This window comes from Dermacentor albipictus, chromosome 10 (genome assembly GCF_038994185.2).
Source record: "Dermacentor albipictus isolate Rhodes 1998 colony chromosome 10, USDA_Dalb.pri_finalv2, whole genome shotgun sequence".
Classification (NCBI taxonomy): domain Eukaryota; kingdom Metazoa; phylum Arthropoda; class Arachnida; order Ixodida; family Ixodidae; genus Dermacentor; species Dermacentor albipictus.
In genome coordinates this window covers 96,523,614-96,536,478 of record NC_091830.1, presented here as the reverse complement: position 1 = coordinate 96,536,478, position 12,865 = coordinate 96,523,614, and the positions used below count along the sequence as shown (strand labels likewise).

The window sequence follows — 12,865 nt, the reverse complement described above, 5'->3', positions numbered from 1 at the left end:
ACACACACACACACACACATATATATATATATATATATGTATGTATATGTATATATATATATATATATATATTACGATATCATCGAGTGATGTTCAAGGGACGAGCCGCCGCGAGAAAGGCTCTTGCGTCCCGTGTACAGACATCTACAGAGCCGTACGTTTCCTACATCTTCGACGTCTTGGCTCTATGCCACGAAGCTGACGATGCTATGTCTGAATCAGATAAAGTGTCAGATGTTATAAAAGGCATCGCCGACGACGCTTTCAATTTGCTTGTCTTCGGCAACGTCTCGACAATCGAGGCCATCATTAAAGAATGCCGTCACCTTGAACAAGCCAAGAGCCGCCGCATCACACACCACATCACGCGGCTACCCAACACCGCTGCTACGTCGACATGTGAGGGTCGACCGCGTCAGGCCACCACCTGTGACGATGTCAACCGTATTGCTCGAGGCAGCCTCTTCGCCGGCTTTCTCCGCGACGCCTCCCGATCCACCAGCAACCACGATTGCCATGATTCAGGCCGTAGTCAGACAGCAATTTGAGAACATGGGTCTGAACTCCGTGCGTTCAACATCTCAACCCAGCGTTCCCCAGTTTTCTACCGGCCGTCCTCGTCCCCGACAGTCCTTTTCTACCATACCTTGCCGCAATCCGTCCTAATGGCGTACCGCTGACGACAGACCATGTGCTTCCACTGCTGCCGCATTGGCCACATCGCTCGTCATTGCCGCAACCGATGGCCACCGCCTCCTCGGACATACGCCGCCACTTATACCCGTACCTTTGGACCTTCTCTTCCCTATGCCACCCAACATGAACCCACTGCCGCTGATGCCCCTGCTCCGAACCTTCGCTACAGCCACTAGCCCTCACCTCGACGCCATCAGGCTCATTCGCCCCAACCACACCGCTTAATTCTCTTCGCCGCCTATCGCCTCCCGGGCCCAGCCGGAAAACTAGGCACTGCAGCTTCTAGAGGTGAAGCTGCGTTGTCGACACTGCCCTCAAATCCTCTGCTCACGTTAAACACGAACCAAAACCTTCTTGACGTTGACGTTCATGGCTATCCAGTCACGGCACTCATAGATACAGGGGCACATCTTTCTATTATGAGTGCTGCCTTCCGACGACGACTGAACAATCTCCTCACCCCAGCGTCAGCACGCGTCGTCCGCGTTGCGGATGGCGGTACTGTGCCTATCATCGGCATGTGTACGGCACGGGTTAGCATCGCCGGCCGCCACATTCCTGTATTTTTCACCGTGATTGTTCATTACCACCACAACCCCATTCTCGGCCTCGATTTTCTCTCCGGGCATTCTGCTCTTATTGAATACTCTGTCAGTACCTTCCGCCTTGAGTTACCGATTCTGGCACAACCTTCTGACGCACCCCAGTGCCGCCTACGCCCCACCGGATTTATTCGCCTGCCCCCAAAACCAACAGCCTATATTGAACTCCTCTCTTCCCCACCAGTCCCTGATGGCGAGTACTCGTCACTCCTCTGCCCGACATTCCACTACAGTATGACGTTACCGTGCCTTACAGTATACTTACTATTACTGCGAACCACACTTTCCTGCCTCTCTTTAACTTTGGATTGGCAAAGCAAATTCTATCGCAAGGTATTTACCTTGCCAACATTGATTGTCTCGGCGACCATCACGTGGCAACTTTATCGACCGATGCTTCTTGCGAGCTTAGCAGGCCCATCGTGCCCGCTTCGGCCGCCGATCTCAAAATACAGAAAATGGTTGCGACGGACTTGTCTTCCGCGCAGGCTCAAGACCTTTAGCAAGTGTTATCGTTCTACAGAGATATTTTCGACTTCGACGATCGTTCTTTAGGCCAGACGGTCGCGGTTAAGCATTGGATTCTTACTGGCGATGCTACTCCTATTCACCGATGACCGTATCGAGTTTCTGCGCCGGAACGCCAAGTAATTCAAAGTGAAGTGAACAAAATGCTAGACAAAAACATCATTGAGCCTTCTTCAAGTCCCTGGGCACCACCTGTAGTGTTGATTAAGAAGGATGGCACGTGGCGCTTCTGTGTAGACTAACGTCATCTGAACAACATTACCAAGAAGGACGTCTACCTACTCCCACGTATAGACGACGCCCTTGACTGCCTCCATGGTTCCAGCTATTTCTCTTCTATTGATCTTCGTTCTGGATAATGGCAGATTGCTGCTGACCATATGGACAAAGAAAAAACCGCGTTCATCACAACTGATGGCCTATACAAATTTAAAGTAATGCCGTTTGGATTATGCAACGCCCCTGCCACCTTTGAGCGTACGATGGACTCCTTGCTCTGAGGTTTCAAATGGCCCACATGTCACTGCTTCCTCGACGAAGTCATCGTCTTCTCGCCCACGTTCGACACTCACCTTGAGCGTCTAAATTCTATACTTGATGTATTTCGAAAGGCGAAGCTGCAACTTAACTTGTCCAAATGTCGTTTCGGCCGTCGCCAAATTACTGTTCTGGGCCACCTCTTTGACGCTTCCGGAGTACAGCCTGATCCCGACAAAACTCGTGCTGTCCCAGACTTTCCGGTTCCGAAGACAGCCGCAGACGTTCGAAGTTTTGTAGGGCTATGCTCGTACTTACGTCATTTTATTCAAGATGTTGCGGCAATTGCTAGACCCCTCACTAATCTTTTGAAGAAAGGCGTACGATTCTCGTGGGGTAATTCAGAAGCCACCGCCGTCTCTCGTCTCGTCACTCTTCTCTCCTCACCACCCATTCTCGCCCGCATGGACCCTGATGCCCCTGCAGAATTGCGTGCAGATGCCAGCGGTCATGGTGTTGGTGCCGTCTTAGCCCAGCGTCAGCGTGGCCAGGATCGCGTTATTGCTTATGCGAGCCGCCTCCTGACACCATTGGAGCGCAACTATTCCATTACGGAACGAGAATGCCTTGCTGTAGTCTGGGTGGATGCGAAGTTCCGTGGTTGCCTTTACGGTCGCTCTTTTTCCGTAGTCACTGACCATCATGCTCTACGCTGGCTCTCATCGCTAAGAGATCCTACAGCCTGACTTGGTTGATGGGCTTTGAGGTTACAAGAATTTTCATAATCCGTGGTCTACAAGTCTGGCCGCCTACACCAAGACGCTGACAGCTTGTCGCCTTACCCTCTTGACGACCCTGACTCCTCCAATATTGCGTATTCTCCGTGTCACAGCTGCTTCATTTCGCCGACGAGCAACGTCGTGACGCCTACATCAGAGCATTCATCGACCGTTTTGAACACTATCCAGCCGACGCCACACTACGCCTCTTCGTCCTCCGTGACAGTACTCTGTACCGTCGTAACCTTCATCCGGACGGCTCTGAGTTCCTACTTGTCATACTTAAACACCTCCGCTCAACCGTTCCAGAAGAGCTTCACGACGCACCAACGGCAGGACACCTCGGCGTATGTCGAACCTATGACCGCGTATGTTGCCGTTTTAACGCGATAGCGTTAAGGAGCTCGTGTCGCAGAAAAGCCGGTGTCGTCGGCGTCGGGTGTCGGTGTCGGCGTTTGCGGCGTTGACCGTGAGCGATAACTCACGGCAGGCGCTTCATAAATAAAAAGCAACTTCCAAGATTGGCCCGGTGGGAATCGAACCAGGGTCTCCGGAGTGTGAGACGGAGACGCTACCACTCAGCCACGAGTTCGATGCTTCCAAGCGGTGCAAACGCGCCTCTAGTGAATGCGGTGTTGCCTTCGAAACGAGCCGTGGAAAGTTATACTGCGGTGTATATCGGTAATTATGAACGTGTAACGTACAGAAGTCACAATTACACGAGTTGCGAAGTGCGTTTCCGCTGCATTTCTTCTACGCTTTCCGCACACGCAGAGCCATCTTGCGGCAAACACAGAAGACCCCCTCCTCTCAATGTACGGCGCTGCCCCGATAGGAGGCGCGCCGCGCGCGCATTGGGACCGCTGCCAGGCGCGTCGCGGGACTCCCTCTCCCCTGACGACGCTTCGCCGTGCTCCCGGTTTAGATCACTATCTATCTCTCTGCCCGTGCCGATCACGACGTTTGGCTGGCGTAGATCGTTTCCCCTCCGAGACACCGAGTTCTTTGGTTCGTTCCGTTCGCTCAGGCGCACGTTTCGTTGCCGCGCCGAACGCTGCGTTGCTCGACGCTCACCGCGTGATAGGTGGGCGCTAAGTCCGATGCGGGGCGCATCGTAAGTGATCGCTGTGCCGTAGCGCATTGTCGACCCCTTGGCGGGTCGACGGGAACGCTGTCGCGTCCCACTCTTGAAGGCGAAGCTTAAGCGTCCTCCAATTTTTTTCTGGCCTGGCCTTGCCCGTTCCGTACGACGTTACGTCGCCGCTTGTGAACATTGCCAACGACACAAGAAGCCTTCCCAGCTCCCCGGTGGTTGCCTGCAGCCGCTCGACATCCCTGCCGAGCCCTTCCATCGTATTGGCTTAGACCTCCTCGGCCCATTTCCGGAATCTACATCAGGAAATAAGTGGGTTGCAGTAACGGCGGACTACGCGACCCCCTACGCCGTAACCCGCGCTCTTCCGACCAGTTGGGCATCTGATGTTGCGGACTTTCTCTTGCATGATATCATTTTGATTCATGGTGCTCCGGGTCAATTGCTAACAGACCTTGGCTCTACGTTCTTAGCCAAAATCTCTGACGTCATCATGCGTGCCTGCTCAATACAGCATAAATTTACCACCTGCCCCCCTCAAACGAACGGCCTCACTGAGCGTTTGAACCGCACCTTTACAGACATGCTATCCAAGTACGTTTCAGACGACCGCCTTAACTGGGACCAGGCTCTTCCTTACATCACCTTTGCGTACAACTCTTCCTGTCTCGATACTGCTGGCTTTTCTCCTTTTTACCTCTTGTATGGCCGTGAACCGACGCTACCATTGGACACTGTGCTTCCGTCCACCACAGTATCAACTAGTGCTTATGCCCGTGATGCTATCGCCCATGCTGACCATGCTCGCCAACTTTCGCGCGCTCGTCTACAAGTCTCTCAAGGCAAACAAAAGCAACGCTTCGACCTCCATCACCGTGATGTCAATTTTGTGCCCGGCGCTCTTGTGTTGCTTTGGTCACCATCGCGTAAAGTTGGCCTCTGTGAAAAATTGCTTTCCTGCTACACGGGCCCATATCGCGTGCTTCACCAAGTAACCGATGTCACCTACGAAATCGTTCTAGCCACGCCCACTAGGTCATCTGCTGTGACAACCAGTGACATTGTCCACGTGGTCCGACTCAAACCCTACAACTCTCCACGCCCCTTGGATATTTAACATCACCGTGAAGGCGCTTTTGCCGCCGGGTAGTAGTATTACGATATCATCGAGCGATGCTCAAGGGACGAGCCGCCGCGAGAACGGCGACGAAATGGGTCTGTGCCCTTGGCGCAATTGAATGTCGGCCTGGCGCTCTGGCTCCAGTCCAGTGTAAATAACCTGTAAATAGCCTCTTTCGTCTGTGTCTTTCTACACGTAACAATATTTACACAAGTCATGGAAGTGTGGCGGTAGACCGAACGCATCGGAGATTATGGAGAGTTGTGACGCCACAGCCAAACCGGCAGCTTCCAAACACAGCGATGTAGGACTCCATCGTTGAGTCCTAGCCTACGCACGGATGTTGTAGCATTTATGCCGTCAAACTTTCATGCGCAATGGGCGGAACGTGGCCGCCTGAGTAGCAATTTCCAAATCATCAGTTTGGAAGATTCTACACGACGGTCGTTCACCCGTACCACCTTAACCAGCATTAATGCTTGGAAGAGAGGGACCTGTAGAATTGCCTCGCCTCGACTTCTCGAATTGGGTCCTCACAATATCCGATGCGTCTCCGGACACATTGAGGAACATCATGTGCACAGATTAAGCCAATTTTCGCAGAAACGCCTAAGTAAATTTCCATAATGCACACTATTGGAGGGACTCCACTCTACGCTGCGTAAAGCGCTATCGGATTCAGCACCAGTGGACGCCCAATGTGTGGTTCAGAATTTACGCCGGTGCTATAATCGGTCCCATATTCTTCGATCACACACTGACTGGATAGCGTTACGTGAGCCAAATCCTTGAAGGGGTCCTCGATGAGTTTCTGAGCTAGGTCCTGCTATAATGTATTCCACTTCTGTGGTGTCGGCAAGATGGGGCGCCAGCACACACCACTATCCCAGCATGAAACTGGCTGTATGTGACTTTTCATGCGCAACAGATTGGAAGGCACGGCCCTGTAAATTGGCTGGCTAGGTCACCTGACCTCTCTCCATTCGATTTCTTTCTTTGGGGTCATGGGAAAGATCGTATGTACAGTACTCACGGATTGAAATAGGACATACGGAGCGCGTGGCCGTCGTTACATGCAGAGCCGCTCGTAGGTGCACATAGAACCAAAGTGGTGCATTGTGGTATAGCGCGAGGGGGAGAACATTTACGGAGCAGAATTACTCCTTCCGGCCGCCGACAAGCCGGCCTGTGGTTTAACATACTGCCAGTGTGGCGCTGCAAGGCTTGCGCGTTTTCGTGTGCCGATCGAAATGGCTCGACGGTGCACACCTGCGCGAGCAGACGACGCTCTCATTGCACGCGCTTTGGCGATGCGGCACGCATGCTGTACAAGCAAGACACGGGATTCAGCTGCGAGATTGCGCCTTGTGTGCGTTCGTAGATATGATAAACATCTGGACAAAAGAATAGCTTATTTCGTGCGAACACCTGTGGAGTAGCCGTCGAGAAGCTGCCTTCTTTATTCAGCCTCGAAATGATAACACCCGGCATTGTTGGTCGTACTGACGTCAGCAGAAGCCGCGCCACAGGTAGTTATACATGGTGAACACAAGACACGCCTGCGTTTCAGACAGGAGCAGCAATGCCAGGTATACCCATCTCGGAACGGATGCAGATTGAGACTGTCTGCAACAGGTTTACCGCAGCAACAAATCGTCGATATGACCGTACGCCCCCGCTCGTCGGTGAGCAGGATTGTGCGGGCTTTCAGGACGGATGCTTGCGTGACAAATCTACCCGGAGGACACCGACCGAAGGTGACGACCGACTCTAATGACGAGCGTATCGTTGAAGCAGCGAGACGAAACCCGAAGATGACGGCGAAAGAAATACGGAACGACCTGGGGCTAGCAGCCAGCACACAAGTAGTACGCGAGAAATTTCACACAAGTGGTCTTCGTAGTTGTGTGGCGGTGATTAAGCCCTCCATCTTTTCAGAAAGCAGGATCAAAAGGCTGCTGTTTGCACAGGAGCATCGGTCCTGGACAGTGTAAGAGTGGCAGAATGTCCTTTTTACGGACGAGAGCACGTTTACATCAAAATGGGACCAGCAGCAGCGAGCGTGGAGGACACGAAGCACGAGGCAGGTGGACTCCTTCACGAATTCGGTGGTTACACAGCTTCAGTAAAAAAATCCACCAACGTTTACCTTTCTTTACATTCCCGTAGCGCATGCTAGATGGGATAGATGGTATGTGGCGGCTAGGTATGCGTTTTCATCAAAAACTAGGTTTTATATGCCGTGCACTCCGCTACCGCGAGGAGAGAGCGCACGCCAAAAGCTTTTCACCAGCGCCTTGTTTCGTGGGTTGGACACAAGCAGTTCGTAGAAATGGTCACTAAAGGCAGTGCACTCTGCCAGCATTCAAGAGGCGGACCCCTATCGTCGCGGTTATCAATCGCAGGGAATTAAAACGTAATGTGTTCTTTCCGCTTCCTTCAGCCAGGTTCGACACCCCAAATCTACATCGTGTTGCAAGCAGCGGTCGATGTAGCGTGAACGTGTGGGGGTGTATTTACAAAGATGGCTTGGTTCCGCTTGTACGCCTGGACGGCCGCTTTAATGCCTCAGCATAATTAGACCTCCTCAACACCGTCCTTATGCCGTACGCCCTGGTTGGCCCATTTAAGTGCGGCTTGTTTTACTTCCAGCATGACTGGAGCCCAGTTCACACCGCAGCATCCGTCACTCGCCTCCTGGAAGGCAAATGTGTGATGGTGTTGAACTAGCCTCCGCAAGGTGCGGACATTGATATTATTGAGAATGTATGGGCTGAAATAAAGAACGCCCTGTCTCGTCGGCCGCTACGCAGGTGTTCTTCGGACAACATGTGGGCGGCTCTTCAAGAAGAATGGGAGAAGCTAGCGCCTTCTTCCTTGGGCGACAGCCTCTACGAAAGCTTGCCACGCAGAATGGCCGCCGTATTCGCTGCTAGGGGTGAACCAACAAAATACTGAGACTTCGTTTAAACGTTGCACGAGGACAGGCCTGTGACTGCTCCTTTTCTTTTTTGTCGTTACAAAGCGGACGAAATAAACTTTCTTTTCTTTTGTGCAAGTGTTGATCATCTCTACGAACGCACGTGCGGCGCTATCACGTAGCTGAATCCTGTGTCTTCCTGGCACAGCATGCGTGCCGCATCGCCAAAACGCGCAAGCACGATGCGCACGCAGACGCCGCCGCAAAATGGGCAATGCGCACCGCCGAACCCTTTCGGTCGGCACACGAACGCGCAAGCCTTGCAGCGCCACGCAGGCAGTGTGTTAAACCACAGGCCGGCCCGTTGGCGACCGGAAGGAGCAATTCTGCTTTCTAGATGTTCTCCCCCTCGCGCTATACCACAATGCAGCACCTTGGTTCCATGAGCATCCAGTGGGGCCCTGCATTTAGCGACGGCCACGAGCTCCGAATGTCCTATTTCAATCCGTGAGTACTGTACATGGTCGAGACTACCGCGTCAGACGAGCTCAAGGCAAGGATAACGGATGTCTGCCGTATAATTCTAGCGTCGGTCAACAAGAAAGCCACTGAAGATGCGATAAAACGGACACAGTACTGCGTAGCTTCAGAAGGACATGTATTTGAACACGTCCTGTAGGCAGCAGCTGGTGTTCAACGGCGTTTACGAATGCACAGATAATAATGTAACACCGAAGTCTCCTTTCTTTTTAAATTTTGTGCAGACGTCGCGATTGACAAACTGGCACATTTCGAAGTTGTACAGGCGCCGACAAAAGTGGTACACTCCACGCGGCGAGAGCCGGAGCAGCGGCACACTGCATCGAGATGCCATCTACAGGCGGCAAAAAGAGGAAGCCCGCCTTTGTATGAAGCTATAAGCACGTACATTGGCTGTGTTTAGATTCAAGCATAGTAATCCGTGGCATCGTGCATACAGAGCGATCTGGCGTGTTCAGATGGACTAGTCGTAGAGCAGGATATTGCACGACAGATCGCTGTGCCCTGGTACCTAACTAACACCGCCACTAAGGTCCATATGAATTATTTACTCACAAGCAAATGTAGCAAATTGATAATTCATGCCTGCTTAGCAAAAATTCTAAGACTAACTGCAGTATTGAGAGATATGTTCACAAATTGACCCGAAATAACCATGGTCTTTTCAGTGAACATCGTCCTGGAAAGCTAAAGCGCTGCTTTCGGTAAACGTAGGTGGAACGGAACTCTATTTCGTAGCACATATAACGAAAGGATGTCTGAGAAGTGGTGCTGGCCTCAAAAGTTTTGTTAGGGATTGATTCCTTGAACACTACTTGCTTCAAGTTCGCAGTTGCAAGAGCTGGTGTCAGTTGAATAATAAGAAATAATTTTCTTAGTACCTTTAATTGTCTATTTGGGCACTGCTATTTATCAATGAGCTAATGCCTGTATCTTCCTGTAATCTCGATTAAGCTAAAGACAGCTCTGTCACCACTTATTTCCTGAAAAAGAACCTGTTCGCTCTAAGAAATAATACTAAGGTTGCAGACGGCCCATTGCCGAAGTATACCACGCGATTTATTATATACAGCAAGAAAGCACTGGCTTCATAAACAAATAAGGTAATGATTTATTCCCAGGAGACAGGATACAAGAAAACACGCCAAAAAAGAGTGGAGTTATCAAAAATAATGGCAGATTTTATTGTTTAAAAAAGTTACGCATTTACTACACGATTGCCACATCATTTGCTACGATCTTTACCATCAATTGGATAATAATTACGTGGTTTCAATTCAAGAGGAAGTTCTATACCCAAAGTGAAGCAGTATCAATTCTTGACTGTATACTTCATACAGAGAAGACTTACTCGAACATAGACCTTGGTTGGAGAATGACGGAGAAGTGGCACTAGGCTATACTGAAACGTGCATAACTTTAAGGTTTCAATAAATACGAGGTGGTGCGAGGAACATGGAAAGGAATAACGTTTCCGTGTCTTAGGTTCCTGTTAGTGAGGGAAAACCAGGCGGACGTCGGTGCCTTGCGTAAACAAATTATATTTTCACAGGGCCCACTCCATCGGGTAGGAGCGGGATTAAGCGCCACTGGCCTTCGATCTTACAACCCCAAATTACTTGGTCGTGCACAGTCATCGTGCTAGGCGTGTCGTCGTCGTCCCTTTTGGGTCGATCACTGTGGCACCTAGTAGCGCGCTACAGTTGCAAATGCAATTCTCTGGTTCATATTATATATGTTGTTGGGGCTTGAAGGTGATCGAAGCTTGGGTAGCCGATTCGTATTGGGGCACCGAGTAAGATCACTAATAAAGCAGTGGAGTGTGAAATAGGCTGAGAATCTCTGGTAGTCAGCGAAACGTGAAGTAATGTTAGTTTTATATACTCGAGGCGAAATTTAACGAAATGTGTTGGGCGGCTAAAGCGCAGAATTATCTGTACCTCAAGACATAGATGAGGATTGAGGAAAGAGGTCAAGAACGTTATCAACCAAGTGCACTTTAATTAAAACGGCAAATAGATCACCCGGAGTCAACAAAAAGACAGTGAGAAGAACACAAGCGGTAAATTGGATGCGAAGATGGAAAACATAAAACTCATTGAAGCCTTACAACTCCAACGAGACCTAAATTTTAAGCTCAGAACTGCGTTCGGGAACCCGTGTTTATTGTGAATCCAAAGCACACTAAGTGTCATTATAGCCCATTTTCTCTTTCCCTTCTTTCTCAGATATATTTGGTGGATACTTGACAAACGTCTTACGAAATAACACGCATGAAGACGAAGGAGCACGTTCGTACAGAACGAGCGCATTATAAGTGTGTGCTCCTTTGTACTGGTATGTGTGTTTTCGTAATACTTAACGCAGTTGTCACAATGTCGTGCCGACTAGCCTTATTCGTCGCTTTTCTTAGCGGTTGTTACGGGCTACACGCTTCCAAGAGCCGAGAAAAAGCGGCTTGCATGATCGACTCCTCTTATTGGATCACGCATAAAAAGAAAACATTATGGTACAGAGGCGCTAATACAAGATACGAAGGTTACCTGCAAGGATGAAAGCACCAAATGCTTCGAACGTCACTCACCTCTGGCAGTGGCCGAAAAATTGGTGCAAACACAGACAGCGTCACGGCCACGAACACGCACGAGACGATGCCAGACACCTGTAAGCAACATTAGGCAAAGTATGCTTGCATATTCTTGATAAAAGCTACAACACAAACAGCACATGCGTGGTTGATGTCGCGCGAACTGTTTCCTGAGCCCTATGGTAGCAACCAAAAAGACATACTGAAGGTGCTTCATGACTGACGATCACACCTTTCGGACTCATCTTTCGTGTCCCAATAAGGCCAGTGAAACACAATTAAACCGTTATAATTTTTCTAAATTATGAATCTTTTACAGCAATGAAACCCTCTGCCAGTAGTGACAACAGCCATGACCATCTTTGAACAACATGCCGGGCGTGGAAGCTTCCATCGCCTGTTTGTATACGCAAGTGCACTGAAACTACATAGTAATATCTCCAACTACCTTGCAAATATATATTCGTGCGAAAGCATCAAATGACTCATTGATCGAAAAAGACGACATCTGTGGCAGGGAAACAGCCCGTAAATTCCCATTGGCTGCCACGCCACGTCACGAGCGCGCTTCGACGTAGCAGAGCACGCGAATCGGCCCACCTGCTGTCGTGTTAGTGCGACAGCTGTTTAGCGAATATACATCGCGCGACGCCACGTCACCAGCGCCGGGTTAACGCGCCATGTGTTTAGCGAGTAAACATCGCGCGACACCACGTCACCAGCGCCGTGTTAGCGCGCCAGCTGTTTAGCGAGTAGACATTGCTCGACACCACGTCGCCAGCGCCGGGCTAGCGCACCAGGTGTTTAGCGAGTAGATATCGCGCGACGCCACTTTACCAGCGCCGTGTTAGCGCGCCAGGTGTTTAGCGAGTAGACATCGCGCGACACCACGTCACCAGCATCGTGTTAGCGCGCCATGTGTTTAGCGAGTAGACATTGTGCGACACCACGTCACTGCGTCGTGTTAGCGCGCCATGTGTTTAGCGAGTAGGCATTGCGCGACACCACGTCACCAGCGTCGTGTTAACGCGCCATGTGTTTAAGGAGTAGACATCGCGCGACACCACGTCACCAGCGCAGTGTTAGCGCGCCATGTGTTTAGCGAGTAGACATCGTGCGACACCACGTCACCAGCGTCGTGTTAGCGCGCCATGTGTTTAGCGAGTAGACATCGTGCGACACCACGTTACCAGCGCCGCGTTAGCGCACCAGGTGTTTAGCGAGTAGACATCGCGCGACACCGCGTCACCAGAGCAGTGTTAGCGTGGCAGGTGCTTAGCGAGTAGACATCGCGCGACACCCCGTCACCAGCGTCGTGTTAGCGCGCCATGTGTTTAGCGAATAAACATCGCGCGACACCACGTCACCAGCGCCGTGTTAGCGCGCCAGCTGTTTAGCGAGTAGACATCGCTCGACACCACGTCACCAGCGCAGGGCTAGCGCGCCATGTGGTTAGCGAGTAGACATCGCGCGACACCACGTCACCAGCGCCGCGTTACCGCACCAGGTGTTTAGCGAGTAGA

General features: G+C 51.0%; 1 protein-coding gene across 1 annotated transcript in view; it reads right to left on the bottom strand.

Annotated features, from left to right (window-relative positions):
• Positions 1 to 12,865, bottom strand: part of LOC135921467 (sulfate transporter-like) — a 108,025-nt gene that overhangs the window by 31,643 nt on the left and 63,517 nt on the right. The window contains exon 10 of the mRNA XM_065455828.2: positions 11,340 to 11,417. Coding sequence (XP_065311900.2) covers positions 11,340 to 11,417 — 78 coding nt within the window. The remainder of the gene's footprint in view (positions 1 to 11,339; positions 11,418 to 12,865) is intronic.